At 39.7% G+C, this 20,297-nt stretch overlaps 1 protein-coding gene across 1 annotated transcript in view; it reads left to right on the top strand.

The window, feature by feature from the left end:
• Window positions 1-14,128, top strand: part of LOC138616672 (metabotropic glutamate receptor 4-like) — a 127,764-nt gene extending 113,636 nt beyond the window's left edge. The window contains exons 9-10 of the mRNA XM_069691153.1: window positions 9,258-9,504; window positions 12,301-14,128. Of these exons, the coding sequence (XP_069547254.1) occupies window positions 9,258-9,504; window positions 12,301-12,350 (297 nt within the window). The 3' untranslated portion in view covers window positions 12,351-14,128. The remainder of the gene's footprint in view (window positions 1-9,257; window positions 9,505-12,300) is intronic.
• Window positions 14,129-20,297: the final 6,169 nt, after the last annotated feature.

Below are 20,297 nucleotides of genomic sequence, written 5' to 3'. Positions count from 1 at the left end.
TCTTTGTTGAAAAGTGTGTTTGGAACCTATTGATATTATTTTAGGAGTGTGTGTACAGGACACAAGTTTAAACAAATGACTGCATGTTTACAGTGGTGGGAAGTTCAAAGAACATTTGCTCAAGCACTTATCAATTCCTTGCACTTGTTGGAGTATTTCTTCATGATTTTATATACATATAATCACCAAATAAAATAGATCCATTGTTATTGATAAAACCAGTTCTCCCCAAGCTCTGTTGGCTTGTGACCCCAAAACTCGAAATATGTTGTCTTGTCCATGACCAGTTCAACCAACTACCTATTTCCATGTTTTACTTGAAAAAAATTGTTTTATCTTATTTCAAATTGAGTAAAAGTATACTCAAATCTATTTTTTTTAAAAAAAAAGAAAAAAAAAGATTATAGTAGTTTTTATTCTGCTGTTGTATCTGGTTAATTAACCGTGGACCCCTCAGATTAATCTTGGGACCTCTTGTGGGAGGGGGGCCACTGGGTTAATTTATCCAGCAGCATCTATAATTAGCTCCATCCAGGTCTGCTGCATCACAATTTTGTTTCCGTGGTAATGAATAGATAGTTGTCTAATGTTACGATATACAGTATGTAATAAGGGTAATCAGTACTCCAGATGAGTACTTTAGATGCCTGAAGTATGTTTTCTGTTCATACTTTACTTACAATAATGTTCAGATTTGTACCACAGTGTTGGTCAAATATTCCACTCAGCCTTGATTGTGTGTAACAACAATTTCAGAAATGACATTGATAGAATTCAGCAGCAAAACATAACAATTTAGAAAAGTGGATGTCATGCGGAAGTTTCAGACTTTGAATACACAATCTTCCATGTGTGGACACAGAGTAATAGGAATTCTTTAACAACTCAGAAGGAGACACTGCAAGCTTGTGACTCACACATATGTGACGGCTGTATGCCATAGTGCATTAGAGACCATTGAGCTGTTTACACAAACACAAGCTCACACTCGTATTCCCATGTCAAATCAATGTGCCCGACCTCCTGAACCGTGGACCTGGATCACATCCCGTGGGAGAACTGGGAGGCTGCAGGTCAAAAAGAATCCAAAAGGGACATGGAAATGGAGGTCGGGCTTGGACCTCACATTCAGAGGAGAAAGTCTGGGTGCAAAGCCAAAAGGGTACAACAATGACACAGTAGAACTGTGTAGATCCAGTTGAAAAGAGGTGTTTTGGCAGTGTAGCAAAAGGGTCTCAGTGGCTACAAGAGAGGACCGTGGTAAGGGAAAAGCCTCATACTGGCATGGACACTATCAGCGGTGCCAGCATGGGTCTGACAGATGCAACAAATTAATCCTTACCTCCTCCCCTTTGGGATTAAACAAAACAATGTATCAAAGTGCTGGCCTGGAAAACTGGCTGTGATAGTTAGCTTTGCGGAAAAACATTCTTGAGAGACAGAGTGTGCATTGTGTCACACTAAGCATCCCGAAATAACTTCTATAGTCTACAGCAGTGCAGAAAATTTGCAAATGACTACAGCCAATTGTATTACATTAATAATGCAATATGTGACCAGCAGTACAATGACTTATTTCCATATGCTGCGTATTGTGTTAGCACCACAAAGTCCAAACCACTGTGAATCTACATATTGCCTCCTCTGACCCCATATATTCTCTGGCGTAAACACTAAAACTGCAAGCAATAGCATCTATATGTTGAAAACAATGAGAGGCTGGCTGAACTCACTAGATACCGCTCGTTTTATGTTTCATTTACTGTAATATATTCAGGAAAATATACTGAAATGTCAGCTGTTGCCACTGTACATCCATTACACAGTAAAGAAAAAGCAATCCAATTGCTAAGCCCACATTATTTTTTAATGCAAGTGTTGCACATCTTAAGTCCCATGTCAACAACAGCCATGGGTATCAGCGGGTTCTTTGTTTAATCATTCCATCTCCTCTCTCTGAAGATGAAAGAGAATTATACAATCACAGAGAGATTGAACAGCTTTTTTGGAGGATGAGGTAATCCATTAGCTGGCACGGCTTTGAACAGTAAAATGGAAGTGGGAAAAAAAAAATCTTTGAAGGGTATACTATATGAAGTCCTGCTTTGTGTTTCTTCTTCCTTAACTCAGAAGAATTTAATTTACAGACCCTAAAAAAAGAAGTCTCTCATCCGGGCTGAATGTTTCTTGCTCCAAATTATACAAGTCACTCGTTAATTATTATTTCCTGTAGAGAACTGTACACATAATGACTCTGGGATAGTTTTACTTTTATCATTTGGAAAACTTCTGCCATTGCTCTGAGCTACGTTAAGGTAAAACACAAAATAGGACCCAAAATGGAAATTTAGCTTCAGGGAAATGTCCTACATTTCTTTTCCTCATTTGAGAGAGAAAAGTCATATTTAATATATAACCAAAAGAGCCTTTCGAGTGGTGAGTCTGAACAACTTAATTTAACTCGCACTCTAAGATGGTTTACCTTTTTCAGACCATGCAGCACAGTGTTACTTGAATATAGTGATGGCTTTAAAAAACTATCTTCCAAATACAAGGGCTGCAAATATTGATTTTCGCATGTAAATTACATGTATGCTCATGGTAACAAAGCCCTGTTGCAGCTTTAGGAATTATGATGAGCCACGTCAGGAGAAAGTATTGCAACATTAGTATTGAACTGCAAAGTGCTAAAATGGAGGAAGTCTGAGCAGATGTCAACAAAACACGGGAATATTAATTTCTTGTAACCGTGAACATTAAAGATGAACTGCACGCTAAATATTTTTTGTCTTGTTGGGCGCAGCATCCCCTACACTAAGTAGTATCTCATGGCTAATTGTAGCCCCAGTTTGCTCCCGTTACACGTAGCTGCTAATATTAGCGTCATCAAGACGGATAAGCGTCTGTGTCAAAAATGATGTACATGAACCTGATCGATTCCTCTGTCGCGGCAACACATGGACCTGCCAATAACTGTGCCATATTCAGTGCACAAACAATATTGAAGCTCACGTGCGAACTGCGATGAACAGCACGGCTGTGTTCAAACAAGCTGGTGCCACTGCAACAAGCGTACCGACGCAGTGACTTATCTCAAACGTTTCAAATTGTGTTGAGAAAGAGGCTGTAAGCTGGATTTGAAGGTGTAGTTATTCTTTAACGGAGTGGTTATTATTGTAACCATGGCGACAAAGGCCCATTACCTGAACAAGTTGTTTTAAGTTGAACCACATTCTTCCCGTGTCACGTTTGTGTCTGAACCATGACGCATTGTCAGACCATAAAACGGTTTTATTTACGTTTTATTTGGAGAACTTGTTCGCTGAACAGTCGAGGTTGGCAGATTTACTGGGCTTGACTTCATGTGAAAGGAAAGAAAACAACAACTGTGTGACTGATTCGCTGAGCTGTTACGTAAACAATGTTCTTATTTAAGGAATTAACATGTCAAAGCAAACACACCTCATAATCATCGTACTGTAAATGACAGGCCCCACAAAGCCTCACAGCCCACGTTGACACATCTTTCAGAGCAATTAAATGCTCCACTTCCTCCGGGTCTTGATTTACCTTATCTCGCCGCCTGTGCGCTCGTCACCAGTGTACAGGCCTCTGCCTCAGCACTACAGGCACAGTCATTTATTTGTCATCTGGTGCCAGGATAAATGTAACGAATGCCACGGGAGGCTTTCTCTATCATTCAAACGAGGACATCTGGTCTATCTATGGAGTGTCATCACCGAGCTTTATGCCAGCATCAGGAATAGATGTGACACCTGCTTACCTGGAGAAGTTGTCTAAATCAGCGGCTGTCCCAGAGACAGGGGCAGGAGGAGGGACGCCAGACAATAGCATACATGGGAGAGAGGCTGCAGCACAATAGGCTTCGTTCAAATTCAATCAGCCCCCACAAAGAGGTCCTGCCATTACGGTGCATGAATGGACTGATGAATTGACTGGTGTTGTTTATTTCTCTATGAAGTCTCCATCACACTATTGGCACTGTCAACAAGACAATTAAAAAAAAAAAGTGCTGTTGGTGCACTTGTCAGACAAAGAGTGGGAGTTCAACGAGACCGGAGTCAGGCACAAGTGTTCTTGTGACAGCGTTTGCTCGGTGATCATCCCTGCTACTTGTTAGTACTCCACCATTTCCCGGTCCTTTCTAGTTCTCTCTTTGTAAGATAAACAGTATTATTCACCGCAATGTCCCGCAGGCCCGGTAATAAATAATGAAGATTGATGCTGTGGCCAGAGGTAGCTTGAGCAACATCTTGATCTTCAGTGAGCTGTTGTTGCGTACATTATGCCTACAGCACGCCGGCCCTCCGAGTCTTGGCTGTTGACATCCGGGCGATCCAATAATGGCTGAACAGGCAATAAAGCTAATCAAGTCCCAAGAATTGTGATCTTTATAAATGACATTCTAGCATGAAGCTATATTATTGTGTCCCCCAAGGCTTCTGTTTATTTATTGGCTTAATTAGAGTGCAATTATAGTGAATTCTCATGGAGCAAGCCCCTCTGCTGAATGTTCCCATTGCATGCTGTGAAATAACAGTGGCTTAATGTAGAGTAGGAATTATGCAGTTTAAATGAATTTGATAGCTTGCATCCTGAAGCAGAAGCTCTCAAGAGTCCCCTGTTGAAAATAGAATCTGTTTACATTTATTAACCCTCAAATTAATCTTGCGTTATCCGTTATTATAGACTTCTCACTCAGTCATGCTGCATCCACTGACGGTAGCACAGCTCCTCTCGTATATATACTGACAGATCCCTGTGTTTTCTCCGCATCTAGTTCAGTCATTAATGCTGCCATGAGCTGCTTTTTCTGTGCAAGTTGTTGCCACAGGCACGATCTGCTGCTGGCAGTGTGATGATAGGAGTGTGAGATATACAGCAACTCGCTTTCATGAGCTCCACTCGGCGAACGCTCAGGTGCCTTGCAATCAGCAGGAAACAAATTAATGGATTGAATACTGGATTTGGTCTGACACAGAAAACAGGACTCCATTTGTAACCTAACACAGCTCTGCAAAGCAGCAGAAAGGGGATGAAGCTTTCTTCTCTAGTGGCACCTGCTATCTGATGAAATACCAGACAGAAACATATAGATTTGGAGTTAGGGGAAGGCAATAAATTATTATTACGATATATGAACGGATGGTGGAATCATACTCTGTCCAAATGTTTAATTTGTGTTTTTTAGATAGACCGATAAATCAGTAGAGCTGAGATTAGTTTAATGTTGATTGGTTTGGTAAATAACAACAAACTTCAGCAGAGAAATGACACACACAAAAAAAAAAAAATCTAAGTATTGGGTTTTTTTTTTACGATGTAAAATATAGTCTGCTGGTTGTGCTAGTTAGTGTTTTACTTTGGTGAATGAGCACAGCATGCATAGTGTTAGTATAGTATACTGTGAATTAGTGAGGCGTTTGTAGGAGAAGACAGGTACTAATATTGAGTCAGTTGATCCTTTCAGTGTTATTCCGCATTAATATGTCACTTTGCATGTACTTTAAAAGAAAATCTATTTGTAAATATTTCTATTAGAACTGCAATCATGAATTGCCCCAATAGTAATTGACAAGTATTTTGATACTTGATTAAAGCAAGCAAGAAATGCTAAACTTTTGAGGAGAATTTGCCTCTTTTCTTTGTCGACCATCATAGCAAATTTAACATTTTAGGCTTTCTGTTGGTTGTTGTTAGTTTTTAAAATGATTTTTTTGGTCCAAAAAATGTATTGATTGTGAAAATGATGTGCAGATTAGTCAAAAATGTAAATAAAGATGAGTTGCAGCTTTGATAATATTGGAAAATATTCCTTTTATTATGACACTGAATTCAGATTTATTTTTTTTAGTCCACACTGGCCATCTTTTAGTGTACATTCAGTGACCAAAAGGACGGCTTTGAAGATGTCGTCATTGTTGAGTAAAAGGCAGCAGAGCACTTTCTTTCCTGTTTGTGTGAGTAACAGCTTGGGTTGAATCGTCCATCCCTAAGGCAGCATTGAACCGAGCCCCTAGGAGTTGACTGGTTAACACTCCCTGCAGCTGGGAGGGGACCGCTGCAGCTGTCCCTCCATCATACTGCCTCCATTCTTCCATTCTTCTCCCTGGCCAGCAGTCCCACATTGTGCCAGGGCTGGCTGAGATGAGATGCAGGCAGTTAGGAGGGAAAACACTGTGTAGAGTCACAAATAATGAAAATAAACAAGGTATTCAAGCAGAGGTCACGTCTGGGAAGCTGAATGTTACTCTGCTTTGATGAAAAAACAGCAGGGGTCTACTGTAGGAAAACACAACCAGTCAAAATAAAGAGATACGACTCGAAAGGTAGCATTGTATAAAATATTCACGATTAAAATCCTGTGCACGATGGGATTTATTCGCTGACTCAAATATCATGCTCACAAGAAACAAGTGGTTCTCATTTGCTGACAAGTACGTGCTAAAATCATCTATCTGACTATTTCAGTCAACTGTGGTTTAATTACAGTTGTAAATCAGTCCTCATTGTGGCCGAAGAATAATAATGCATTCTGCACTTTTTGTAGCCTTGCACTCGTTTCTCGTTTCCTCTGGGATTCACATCACTCTTGCCCACAGCAGTGTTTTATAATACAAATCCGCTGCCCTATCCTACAGAAAAAACAAGACGTGTGTAGGTCTTCAGGAAGTTATTTTTAAACATAAAGAAAGACAGTTTTTTCAACTATTTAATCACTGCCCTTAAAAGGACAGAAACTAAAGATATGTCTTATTAAATACCTTTAAAATGGAAAAACAACAAGGTTATGCTTGAGACAGTGAGAGAAACTTAAGTGAAAACGACACAAAAATAGTTAGTTTTTTTTCTCATAGCAACAGATACAGACAGGATACTTGAACAACTGCCTTCAGAGCAGGATTCAATTTATTGCTTATTGATCAGTTTATACCAGAAATGACCAGTCAATTCATCAGAATCCATTTAGATAATTATTTGATTATTTGAAGCATTTTCATGCAGAAAGGCCACACATTTACTTCTTTAAGCTTTTCTAATTTGAGGATTTACTGTTGATACTTATCTGTTTTGACACTGCAAACTTAAAATTTAGTATCTTTGGTTTTCCGGCTGTCAGTCGGACCAAATAACCCCTTTAAAAAAGTCACCCTGCACTCTTGGAATCCGTCACTTATCTTCTGACACTTATAGACAAAACATCAAGTCGCTTCATTAATTATTAATGAAAATAATTGTTAATTTGAGTCCTAGATGAAATTTATATCAGAATTTCGTTTTGTTTTTGACACATAAGGAAGTGAGCAAGCAGTCAAAAACAACTCCAAGGTTCCTCACAGCAGTGCCGGTGGCCAAGACAATGCCATCCAGAGTAACTGTATGGTTAGATAGTGAGTTTCTGAGGGATTTAGAGCTGAATTCCAAGACTTAAGTTATATCTGAATTAAGAAGTAGAAAAATAAAAAGGCCATCCATCCTTTATGCCTTTAAGACATGCTTGATGTTTGATTAACTGTTTTATTTCATCAGGCTTCAAAGATATAAATAGTTTGGTGTCATCTCTATATTAATGGAAACTTTTCTTAATAATATGGCATAAAAGGGAGGAACGTATAACATAAAAAGTATCGGTCCAAGTACAGAACCCTGTGGAACTCCATGATTAAATTTGACATGAACAAATTGAAATCTATCTGATATAATTTAGATATGATTTAAATCAGCCTAGTGTGGTTCCGTCATCCCAATGATACATCCCAGTATCTGTGAAAAAATGTTGTGATCAATGGTGTCAAATGCAGCACTGATATTTAGCAAGTATGGACACAAGTCCATAATCTGAGGCAATGAACTGATTGACAACTTTCAACAGTGCTGTTTTGTTCTAAATCCTGACTGAAAATCTTCTAACAAAATGTATTTCTCCACTTGGATAAATGTTGTTCTGTTTAGACAGTGCATTTACCTGCAGGGTAAAGCCCAATAATACAAATTGTTGTAAGCTCAAAGCAGACAGGAAGTAGAGGAACAGTAATAAACATCTGGTTGTACATGATCTCAATCAGTTTTACATTCCCAACAATGCTAGAAGAATTGAAAGAACAAGAGAAGCTCTTGTTATTCTGACTCAGGAGCTTTCACACATCAGTCCTACAACTGCTGACTTTGTTGTCACACCAGATAAATGATCCAAATTAGATTATTTTGTTGTGTTTAGTGGTTTATTTACAAGGGAGACCACATTAAAACAAAATGCCTCCTTCTTAGTTTGTTAAATTTATTCTATTAGTGTTCACATTGGATTTTATTTAGGCGCAACTTCCAGCGGTTAGTTGGCCTTTCTGTAGTTATTTTCATTAGTTGGTGGTTATCAATCAGAAGTTTAAGATTTCTTCAAAATTGAATTACAAGCTTAAACAGTTTTTTAATTTGATGTGAAAATTACTGTAATATTAAGGTAACAAACAATTAAAAGCAAAAAAAGAGAGTTTCTATAGAGGTATTAGGGAAAATAAATGTCTAATATGTTTTTAATACATAAATGTTTAGCCTAAAGTTTTTCTGTGCTTCTTCCAGAAACTCTGCTTCTCAACCAGTCAAGAAAAAGTCTGGACGTACAAGTTAACGTCACAACATAGTGTGGAGTTATGCAATTCCACAAGCTTCTCTTCTTCTGTGGTGCATCCCTGTAGAGGACTTGTTAATTTGCTGCATCTTTGCAAACAATTAAAACAGAATGAGGGAGGATGATGCTCATTGTTGCACTCCCCCGTGATTCGGAGGATTTGACCATGTGTAAAATTTTCATGAGCTTGTTTCTTTTTTATGGCTCTGCTTGTTATGAGTCAAAATAAGACTCAGTCCACTGGTGTTATCAAAGCTGCATTCAAGTTGATGTGATGACCATATTAAAACTGGCATCGTAGAAAATTAAACAAACAAAGTGGCCTTGGCTGATTGGGCACACGCACAGTAAAAGCAGATGAGATGGTGATTCAAAACGAGCTTTATCACATCACTTCTATTGAATAGTTTTGAAGCCTCTATTGTACACAGTAGAAACAACTTTAACAACAGCTTGGCCAACAAACGGGTCACAGAATGCTCAAATTAAAATGATACATAGCAGATGTCACTTGTATCAAACAGGCCGCTGCCCATACAGAAAATATCTGTAATGCCAAAATAGACTTGAGCTGTTTGTACTGAGCATGTTTGGTGTTTGTCTCTTGCAGATGTACATCCAAACAACCACGCTGACCATCTCTGTGAGCCTGAGTGCCTCGGTGTCCCTCGGGTTGCTCTACATGCCCAAGGTCTACGTGGTTCTCTTCCATCCTGAGCAGAACGTGCTCAAGCGCACACGCAGCCTCAAGGCCGTGGTTACCGCCGCCACCATGTCCAATAAGTTCAACCCCAAGGCGGGACTCAGACCCAACGGAGAAGCCAAGACCGAGCTGTGCGAGAGCCTCGAAACACAATGTAAGAACACGAATGCTAATGAGGACGCATTTGACTGAAAACCTAGTGGCTTTCTTTTTTTCTTTTCTTTTTATTCTCCCCCTGCAGGGATTCTTTGTCCTTCAGTGTCTATAAATCAAACAAATGGATAGGAAGCAGATGATAACAGAATTACTTAGAAACAGATGTGTAGCATGTTATTTAACACTTCGCTGAATCCACTAAATGTGCCACTGTTGTTCAACTGGTTGGGGGCACACAGTGGGTGGAGATTGTTTGTGAGGAAGCATTGCAGGATTCTCAATTATGTGTGTGGGGAGGGTGAAGTCATGAAGGGATGGATTACAAAACACATTCTGCAGTTCCACAATGAGACTGCAAGTTCAACTCGGTAAAACCTTACAATGTGACAGACATGGATTTTCTTTTTATCCACTGTGATTCTTGTTTCTTCTGATACTCATAACTCTCATTATTATCTAATTGAATTTAGTGCCTGCACATGAAATTTGACATCTTAACACATTCCACATATTAAATAGGTACATTCTACTTCTCTGTTTACACTCGCTCTGTAATGATGAACTATTTAGTTAATCAATTGGAAATGAACAGTTCTTACTTGTGTAAGATAGCAGTCTCTGGAAGCCACTGGCAGACAGCAGTGACTCATGGCTGATTGACAACTGCTTCCACCCAGAAAATATCAGCCACATAACACTCCATAACACAGGAAATTCTCACTTTAATTTTCACACAGATTAAACAAACATGACGTGATGTTTTAATTAGTGAGCTTCCAAAGTTTCTTTTCTAGCTGTTTCCCCCTTTTTACAGTCTTTATGCGAAGCTAGGCTCACCGCCTGATGGCTGTATCCTTATATTCAGCGGACAGATATAGCGTAATATCAATATTCTCGTCTAACTCTCTGTCAATGAATGGTGAATAAGAATATTTCCAGAAATGTCAAACTCTTCCTTCAAGAGGGACAATTAAGAAAACAACAAATTGTCACATTGAAGAAATGGAGACCAAGAAATGTTTCACATTTTTGATTGAAAAAAGGCTAAAAACAATAACCAGCTATCACAACACTAGCTGATGTATTTTCTGTCGACCAGTCAATTGATCAATTCATCATTTTAGATGCAGTTTCATGTATTTATGCAAAACTTTCTTTGCTCTGATTGTGTGGAATTTCTCAATAAATAGATAATGTCTTTGTAATAAACTGCAGGCCAGAAATATTTCAAAAAATTTGAACGTGTTTTAAATCATTAATGAGAGAGGGGCTTCTATTTTACAACCGTTGCCAAGCGCAACACAAGTGTCTTCGGACTGACACGGCTGTCATTTTTCTGTCCAGCGCCGGTGCATTGTTGGCACACTGCTATCTCAACGCCACTGAAAGTCTGGCTTCTGGTCAATAACACAGTTAGTTTCCTGTTATTTTAAAGGGGCACGGACAATATGCTCGTACGTAGGTGAGCGTACAATGCGTGTACACTCACTCATGGGGACATGCAGCAGAACACGAACATGCCAGAGAATAAAAATACAAAGATTATTATTGCGGACATCAGCCTGTGCACGTGCAGATGTGTTTCCTCTGCAGAAAAGTGTTCTTTTCTCCTACTTGGCAAATCTGCTGATATAACGGCAAGCTGTCCAGGTGAAAGTGCACCTGGCTTTGAAAAGGAATGAGAGATGACTCTCTGATTTCATGTTACGCCCAAAACATCTATGATTAATCAAGGGACTAAGTACCTTCCCTTTGAACCAGCATGTCCGACTCTCCTCTCTGAAGCAGCTGAACCTCTCAGCGCGCGCCTCCTCCTAATCTCAATACCAATAAAAGTGTTTGGCACCACCGTACCAGTGACACACTGTGGATTTATACAAGTGAAGTAAATAACGACTTCAGCAATTGAGTCAGCAGAAATTACTCATGTGACGTCCAAAATGCTCTTCCTGTGCTCGCCTCGGGCAGGAAAAGGTTGTAATCGGTCACGTCCGTCAGCTGAGATGCATTCCCTCCATCTGGCCTGAACTTTGAAGAAAATCGAGCCTTTTGTCACACATTTTAAAGCTGGATTTTCTACCTTACGTTCAACACCAGCAGCAGTGAGAAATGTTTCCTTTCATAGAAGAATAAAAGAGCTGACACCGTATTTACTGTTAACACAAAAACAGAAAGAGCAGCATTAATTCCCTTCTTGCTTAAAGTTTCTGTAGAGGGTTAATCGGGCCTTTTGTCACAATAAGTGGCCAGAAGGCAAAGACGCAGAATTGATAGCCGGCAGCCATTTATCCTGACGGGGTTACTGTTTACAGGGGCTGCACTGTGCTTGGCTATTTGAATAAGCACCATTTGTCGTTGTCATCGCCAGTGTGGATATATGGCTTGATGAAATTGAAAAATTCCTGTCTGCGCCAGCTCCCACAACTGCTGAGATCTGGTGGCGATATGTCAGGATTTATCTGCTCCACCTCAGCGAATCAGCTAACACGGTCTGGGGACACAACTGGAAAGTTGAGTCCTGATAGCTGCAGGAAAAATGGAGGCGGCGGTGGTCGCAGTAGGTAATACAGGCATCTACCGAGGGCAGAAATATGGACAGAGTTGAGGAATTTGGGGGAATTACCCACCGGTAAAGCTGCATACGAGTCGACAGCTGAACATACATCTTACACTTGTTACGCAAGGAAAACGCAGCTAAACAAAAACACCCACATCTCCGTTCCTCTCGCCAGTTGTAATACTTCGCCTCAACTCCTTTTGATTCTCAATCTCCCCTTTCATTTTTCTCTTCCAGCATTCTCGACAAAGCAAACCTACATCAGCTACAGCAACCATGCAATCTAAGGGACAAAGGTTCTTATCACAATTCAGGATCCCAACCCTAGCAGAGAGAGAAAAAAAAACACATGCAGTGGAATTTCACATGGCTGGGAAATAAAAAAAACAAAACACGAAAGGATGCGTTATTGTGCGAGTGGAGATCAGAGAAGCATTGCCCAAAGACGTGACATGGTGTGGAGAGACCACAAAGAGGTGCAGGGACGGACAATACCGAGGACCAGGACAGATAACGGTACATTTTTAAGGTTCCATCTTTTGTTTGCCTCACGAGAATGCACAGAAAAAAAAAGAAAAATGAAAAGTGCTTGCATGGTGGAGGCCTGGAGACTGAAGGATGGAGCTTTTCTTTTGAGTGTTTCCATTTCAGCTATGCCCTCTTTCAAAGACCTCTCTCTTGAGTAGCGCGGACGGAAGCTGGACTCAAACCAAGAACAAGGTGTTGTCATTGTTGTCTGCCAGTTTTGCGAACTATAATTAATCTTAAAATCCTCAAGGCATCACAAGAGATTAATCAACACCAGAAAGGCATGAAAACATGGATTTCTAAGAGGGGATTTTGTTTCTTTTTATTTCTACATATGTCCCGATCTCGTGAGTCAGACGACTGGGAACGATGATCATCTCGACGATGCAACAGATCTGTACCAGACTCCATGTTTTTGTTTTTTTGTTTTTTTAAAAATTTCTTTTATTTCTTCTTTCAGGAGTTCATACAAATGACTACACATATAAGATGGTCGATTTTGAGCATGCCAGTTTCAACATCCTGTGTTGTGTTGTTAAAAAAAACGAAAATAACAACAACAAAAAAAACAAAACCTTTGGAATGCGTTTAAACTCTGTTGCAGCGTTGTTAACAATTGTTTGGGCCCGAGCCTGTTGTATGTTAAAAACTGTTTTCAAATGGTGAAGGTCTAGTGAGTGATTGTTTATCTGTGCTTAAGTGAGGCCATGATTTGTATTACCAGCTAGCCTAAGGCTGCCACTGCCCTCCGCATACCTGTTTGTGCTTTCAAACAGCGGCTCGTGGTTAAAATAAACAGTGTTTTAGCCAGGAGACGTCCAGGACGACCCTCCCATCACTGCCACCAGCTATTCTCTTGGTCATACATATGTAGTGTGAGGGTAAATCTTGGCTGTACGGATCCATTGGAAGGGGAATTAAGATGAAGTATGCCCTTGAGTGGCTCATGCAATATGCCCTGATGGGGATATCCATAATGGACCAGCTACTTAGCAAATTCATTACTGTACATGTCCTCCTCAGGCACCCTCATGATAAGGAGGAGGTGTCAGGAAGTTGTGAGTATTTTCAACAAATGAAAATCTAATTGCAAAACTATACAATATCTCTATCAATCACCCTGAGCTCGCTGAACAGATTAATAGTTGGCTTTGTGCAGTATAAAAGCCCCCTTATGTCTTAGGGAAAACATTGTGGGGTCATTTGTGTTGTGAATTCAATGCTGCTTTTTATGCCTCCCTCTGTATTACTTTCAACACCATTTGTGTTGCAGAATAAAATGTGAGTGCTGACCAAATTAAATGGCAAGTTAATGTATGTTATTAAATAGATTGATGACGTCTGCTTTATGTCCTGACATATCCTTAAAATTGGGGAAAATTTACAAAAAGATAACAGTGCCTGGCTATCTGACTATGTATTTGTAAAACCTCATGAAAAATAATGAAGTGTGTGAAGCATGTTTAGTTTTTTTTATACAAAATTTTATTTCTATTAAAAATGTTTTCAAACTTCAAAGTCCTTTTTTCAGGTTTGTGATAAAAAAAAAAATTAAAAAATTATTCATTAATTTAATTGTTTTCGTTATAAAAAAAACAGCAAAAAAGATCCCCTGACAGGTTATTACTATCAATATTGTATTGCTGTATGTTTCCTGATTAAAAAGCAGAATGATACATCAGCAAGCTTACATCATCTTCAGCAAAATGATTGGCAGCGCCTCTGTGAGCACGTGTTTATTTTATTCCTATTGTAAAGAAACAAACCAGATTAAAACCACATTTGTCTGGCCTTAAGAAAAAAAAGACAATGGCTGTCATCCTCTGAGTAATATGTTGCCACAATTGCTCTGATAATAACACTAGAAGGACAGAGGGTTGATGGAAGGAAACATAACATTATTTCACACGAATGCTTCGCCTCTACTTGAATCCAAGGCCTCAGCATGCAGCGAGCTCTCTGCATTTATAATCTCCCTCACGCCTCCCTGTAATTGTGAGCCCACAACACAAAAGGATCAGAAATAACACTTTCTGCGTAGGACGGGTGTTAAATGCCAAAACTCATACGATAGTATGTCGTCCAAAATGTCATACAAAAGTCTTACGATAGTATGTTGTCTAAAATATGGGAAAAAAAGTCATACTATAGCATGTCGTCCAATATGTGAAAGAAGTCATACTGTAGCATGTCGTCCAAAAAGTGATAAAAAAGTCATACTATATCATGTCGTCCGAAATATGATAAAAAAAAGCCACACTATAGCATGTCGTCCAAAATGTGAAAAACAGTACCTACCCCTAACCCTGCAGATTTTGGTGGTAGTAGCAAATATTCAAACGAGAACGTTGAAGGCCGAAGTGGAGAAGGGTTTCATGTAAACAGCAGTTGAATTTATCGTCCAAAATGTGAAAAAAGTCATACTATATATAGCATGTCTTCCGAAATATGATACAAAAAAAAAGTCATGCTATAGCATGTCGTCCAAAATATCACAAAAATGTCACAGTCAATGTCAATGTCAAGTCGGGGGAGAATGAGTTTTGAGTGTGTGCAGGCATAGTCAACGCTGTGTAGACAGTGAGTGGAGTCCAGGCTTAAATGTACGAGTGAATGAGGTGTGCAGAGTGGCTGAGTCCAGGGATGTGTGTGTCGGTGTGTGTGTCGGTGTGTGTGCTGAGTCCAGCAGGAGTCAGGGAGTGTGAGCGGGGCAGATGGCGGACAGGTGGAGCCCAGAGTTTTCCAGATGAGCAGGTGAGATGGAATGTGGGCCAGCCAGCCGGTTGCGAGAAACTTAGCGTCCAGTTCATGAGGATAGAGAGGGGTCTGGAGGATGTCTCTGAAATCCCGACGCCGGACCGGCAGGTTTGTGCCGGCAGGGGGGGGGGAGTGTCGACCGGTAGCCTTCGTTGGCCGACGCGGGACAGTAGAGCAGTGTCGACCGGTGGTCTCGTTGACATACGCAGGACTTAGAGGTGAGTGTCTACTGGTGATCTCTGTGCATTCACGCAGGACTTCAGGTGAGTTTGTGTCTCGGCAGGAAGACAGGACAGGCGGACAGCTGGCACGCTCGCAGGTAAACTGATTCAGGCAGAGAACAGGCAGGAGTCAGAACCAGACCAGGAACAATAAGAAAGCGAAACTTACAGCGAGCTGTGGAAGCGTCGTACCGGGTGAGCTGACAGAACGAACTGAGCATAAGCATAAGGCAGTTTATTGTCAATGTAAAACAATACAACGAAATTTAGTTGGCAACTCATCAGTTCAGCAGCAGAACAAGGTTAAAGATGTATAAAAACAACTAGGATAAAATAAGACATTACAGAGATAAAACAAGACATTAATAAATATGTCTTTTTTTTTTTCATGTGACGTGTGACACAAAAAAAAAAAGCACGAAATGACAACAACAAGAGGAAAGGAAACAAAAGGAAAATACACTGGGACAGATAAATAGGGATCCTGACAAAATATCATGAGTATGTTGTCCAGAATGTCATGAAAATGCCTTGGTATAGCATGTGGTCCAAAATGTCAGAAGAAATGTCATTTCTCGACACACTTCCCGCCGGCCGATCTGCTCTGTTCAAGATTGCCGCGGTCTCCAAGCAGCTTTCGTCAGAAATAGCTGCCTAGCTGCCTAGTTGCCTATCTATAGCGGAGCAGCGCAGCGAGCCGCTTCTGGGACGCTTGTGAGATGGACCGCGGCGCAGCCGGTGGAATATGAAGCATTGATTTTAATGAAGGCGATTCACTCCGACAGCTGTGTCGGAAACGGAACGGCTTCGGAGACGGAAAATGTTGAAAAGTAGCTTTTAGGAACACCCACTAAAAACAGCTTGTTCTCAGAAGAGCTCCACTGAGAGGCTTTAGAGAGGTGGTGTAAAATGGTATTCAAATGCTTTTTGAAACTGAAAATCACAAACATATCTTCATGAGGATGTCAGGACTATAAATAATCCACTAGAAAGTGTACAATATGGGACCTTTGAGAAATCAACAAAATATGGGGGTATATGAAATAACCTGTGTTGTGATTTGGTGCTATATAAATAAAATTGAATTGAATTGAATTGAATTGGATATTACTGAAAAAAGTAAAGAGCATGCTCATTCAATGTGAGAGCATGGGGAGACTTTTGAGAGAGAATATTCCAATATTTGATTGTGAAAACAAGAATTCATGCCCTCAAATTGCAAGAGCATGCTCTCGACGTATGGCAGTAATATATCCCCATAACAAAATCAACAACACAATGCATTTAGACGATAATGAATGTAAACAGAACTATTTTTTTTTTAACTATAAAGATAATGTTCAAATAATAATGAGCTACATTACTGAACAAAACAAGAGATAGGTGAAAGGAGTGCTTGAAGTAATGACTGCACCAGAATCTTGAGCTCATCAGTGTCTGAAACTAAGGACTTCCCTACAAACTGTGGAGGAGACAGGCGAGAATGTGATATGTCTGTAACAGCTGGCTTCTCCATGCTTCAGAGCATCCGACTCTGAAAGGCAGGAGTTTTAAGTAAACTTGAAGAATATTTAGGACAACTTGAGATGTCGTTGAGCAGCACAATGGCACAACGGATTCAGGAACAAATTAGAGTGGGCAGCCGTAATGACGTGCGGAGTTCAATGCAATCTGCTCAACTGTTATTGCGGACAGGGAGATACAAATGTTCAGACAGAGTTAGCTAATGACTTATATGAACGGGTGACACCACGTTCATGACGGAAGCTCGGACAACAAGATGGAGAAAAGAAAAGCTCTCCTGCTGAGCGCAGACCTCTCCTCGCCGCTCGTGACAATGACATCAGCTTTAGATTAGCAGACTAAATCAATTGAAATGCTACTCCCACAGCAGAGTGAAATAGGAACACATACGAAACCCATCACACGAGGACTTGATCGCAGTGCAGTTATTAATCCTTTCACATGTTCTTGAAATGGTCTCGACACGCTTTCTGAAGACAAGCGAACCATGTTAGAAGTCCCTAAAAAGCTTGTGTGCAAGAAAGCTCTGAAAAAGTCATTTAATTTGATTTCAATCATCAAAAACTAATTCATTTCATTAGCGGTTTAAACTGTATGTGCAGTGGATGAGGCCTGAAGCGCCAATGCTGAAACCATCCTAGTGCAAGTATGAATAGCAGAGGAGATAAACTGTTTATCCACTTGGTGCAGTCCTTTCCCGTGTGCACCTGAAGATAATACAACACAACTGGTCTCGGGTGACAGAATGAGTGCAGGAGCACATTTGTCTTGAATTGAGCACCAATATACGGCAGGATGGAGAGAGGCGACGCACTGATGTTTTCTCTCTGGACCCCTGTGACTGAGCTCTCTCTCAGCTGCGCATCAATGCTATTCTATACCGTCACAAACACACTCAACACTGACAGGAGCCGCTTTGCAGTAAAAAAAGCCTGATCGCAGAGGCTCGAACAATTCACCGTGGACGGACACCGAGGTCACTTTGAATGTGTGCGTGAAGTAAAAAAAATAAATAAAAAAAAACAGAACTGTGCGCAAAGAAAATCTACTGGAAATGTTTGAAAAATCTGCATCCCTCCGTTTTCTCAAACATTTAACTCACATTTCATTCATCTTTTGTCTTAGTGATGAGTGATCAGAGAAATGCTACTGTAGCTTACACTCGGTGCGTACACGATGTTGCTAGGAAACAGTAGCTCATGAATATCCTGCAGTTATTGCACAATCAAAGGATTCATGTTCTGACAGTTCAGTGACTGCGCAAAAGCAAAATGTTGGATATACTCACGTAGATGCTCTTTTCACAACGGTTTCTTTATTGTTTGTAATCTGCAACACTGTAACCAGCGCTGCACTTCCCTTTCATGAGTTGCATCATTATTTCACACTTTCCTCTCTATCCAGTGTTTCTTCCACATTGCTATTTATTCTATTTATAGAATAGAATGGTTATTAGTTACTAATATGTATTACAGATGCACAGATATGGAGTTTTATGGCCAATTACATACTAATAATAACTAAGATAGAACCAATAGAGATATACTAACAGATAATGTCAATTGTGCAGCTACGACAATGTGAAGAGGGAGAGTAAAAGCTAACTTTTAGGCAAAAACGTTATCTGAAAATACAAAGAAGGATGAGTTCATTGTAGTTCAAGACATTTGTTTTCCTTTCAAAGGCTGCTGTTCATGATTGTAAATCATGAAAAAAATGAATCGTTTATGCGGCTATCGTCTTGTCTTGAATAAAGTTATTCCCTTGTTTTTACAAGTGCTAGGTAGTAATGTGATAATATCACCAGAAGGTGGCAGTAATGCACCTCGAAGTATTTTGCTAAGAGCTAATAATCAACAAAAGGATGAGAAAAACACGTTACTACCAGGCGGAAAAACGTGTGTGGAGCTGTGAGAATAAATGCTGTGGTACAAACAGGAGTCGCATGCGGAGACTTTTGAAGCTGTCTAAACGGTCTGTGTGGTCAAATAGTTCCCAGTGATCAGCTGACAGTATTTTTTGCGTGAAACGCTGATCCCCATGTTATGCTTTTTTTTTTTTGTCAGAAAAAGAAACGACAAGACTCGAACAGAAAAACGAGTTTCTCCATCAATGCTTTGGAATCATACATATCTGTGTCACTCTTAAAGACCGCACTATACAATTAACTTTTAACGGGACACGACAGATGGTTCATTACACAGAATTTGAAAAAAATGGTCGGCAGTTTCAAAATAAGTACTTATCAGATGATTGGATAATACCAACTGCCTATCACAAGCTCCATCCAACCAATTAAAACGTTGTAATTTGAACGAGCGGTTGCTTTTCGTTGTCGTCATACCTAGTTGTCAGTCATTCCTCATAGGACATCGACTGGTTTGAACCACCGCTACTTCGGACACAAACTCTTAACTTGAAGCCTGACCAGATTGATTCGAGCATTAGAGGTGTCGTATAACCGGGGCAGGTTTCAGTCCATCCCTGGGGGAAGACTCATGAACATTTTAATCTTAAAAAACAAATACATTGTTTCATTCATTCAAAACGGTACGTAATATGTAAAACAATTGTGCGCTGCAGGTTTTAGTTACTTCAGTAAGAGTTATGTTATTTTCAGCTGTGGATTAATACGCATTTTGAGTATTTTAAGGCAACAGAATGGTGTTTGTAGGATTAAAAATATATATATATAGATATATATCTATATATATATATAATACAATGGGGGAACCCACCTCACATTGCAAGTGAGTGGCTTGCCGATTTGATTTTCATAATTTTTTGTAAATTACAGAGGTAAATGCCACAGAAGAAACAGATCAGGCTATCAGTTCAATGTTGGTTATAATCTTTTAATAAGGTGTTCATTTTTCTTCGAAGAACAGCAATATCATTAATTTAATGTTATTTTTTTTTATTAATTGCTGATTATTTTACTTGCAGTGTTAATTGGAGTCACACTTAACTATTGTGTAAAATTAATCGATGATAACAGTAAATAATTATATGTTTATTCAGAATAATTTATCAGCCACCGTTACATCGTGTAGGTTAGGTTATGTTAGGTAGTTACTTTATTAATCCCCGAGGGGAAATTTTTTTCGCTACAGCAGCATACAGAAGCAATACGATAATAATAGAACAATAGAAAAGCAATAAAAGAGCAGTAAAAGAGCAGTAAAAAATATAAATATAAAATAT

This window comes from Brachyistius frenatus, unplaced genomic scaffold (genome assembly GCF_029030835.1).
Source record: "Brachyistius frenatus isolate BFR_SWC_R1_liver_20210118 unplaced genomic scaffold, ASM2903083v1 Contig_10, whole genome shotgun sequence".
NCBI classification, from domain to species: domain Eukaryota; kingdom Metazoa; phylum Chordata; class Actinopteri; family Embiotocidae; genus Brachyistius; species Brachyistius frenatus.
This window is presented reverse-complemented; position numbering and strand designations above follow the sequence as displayed.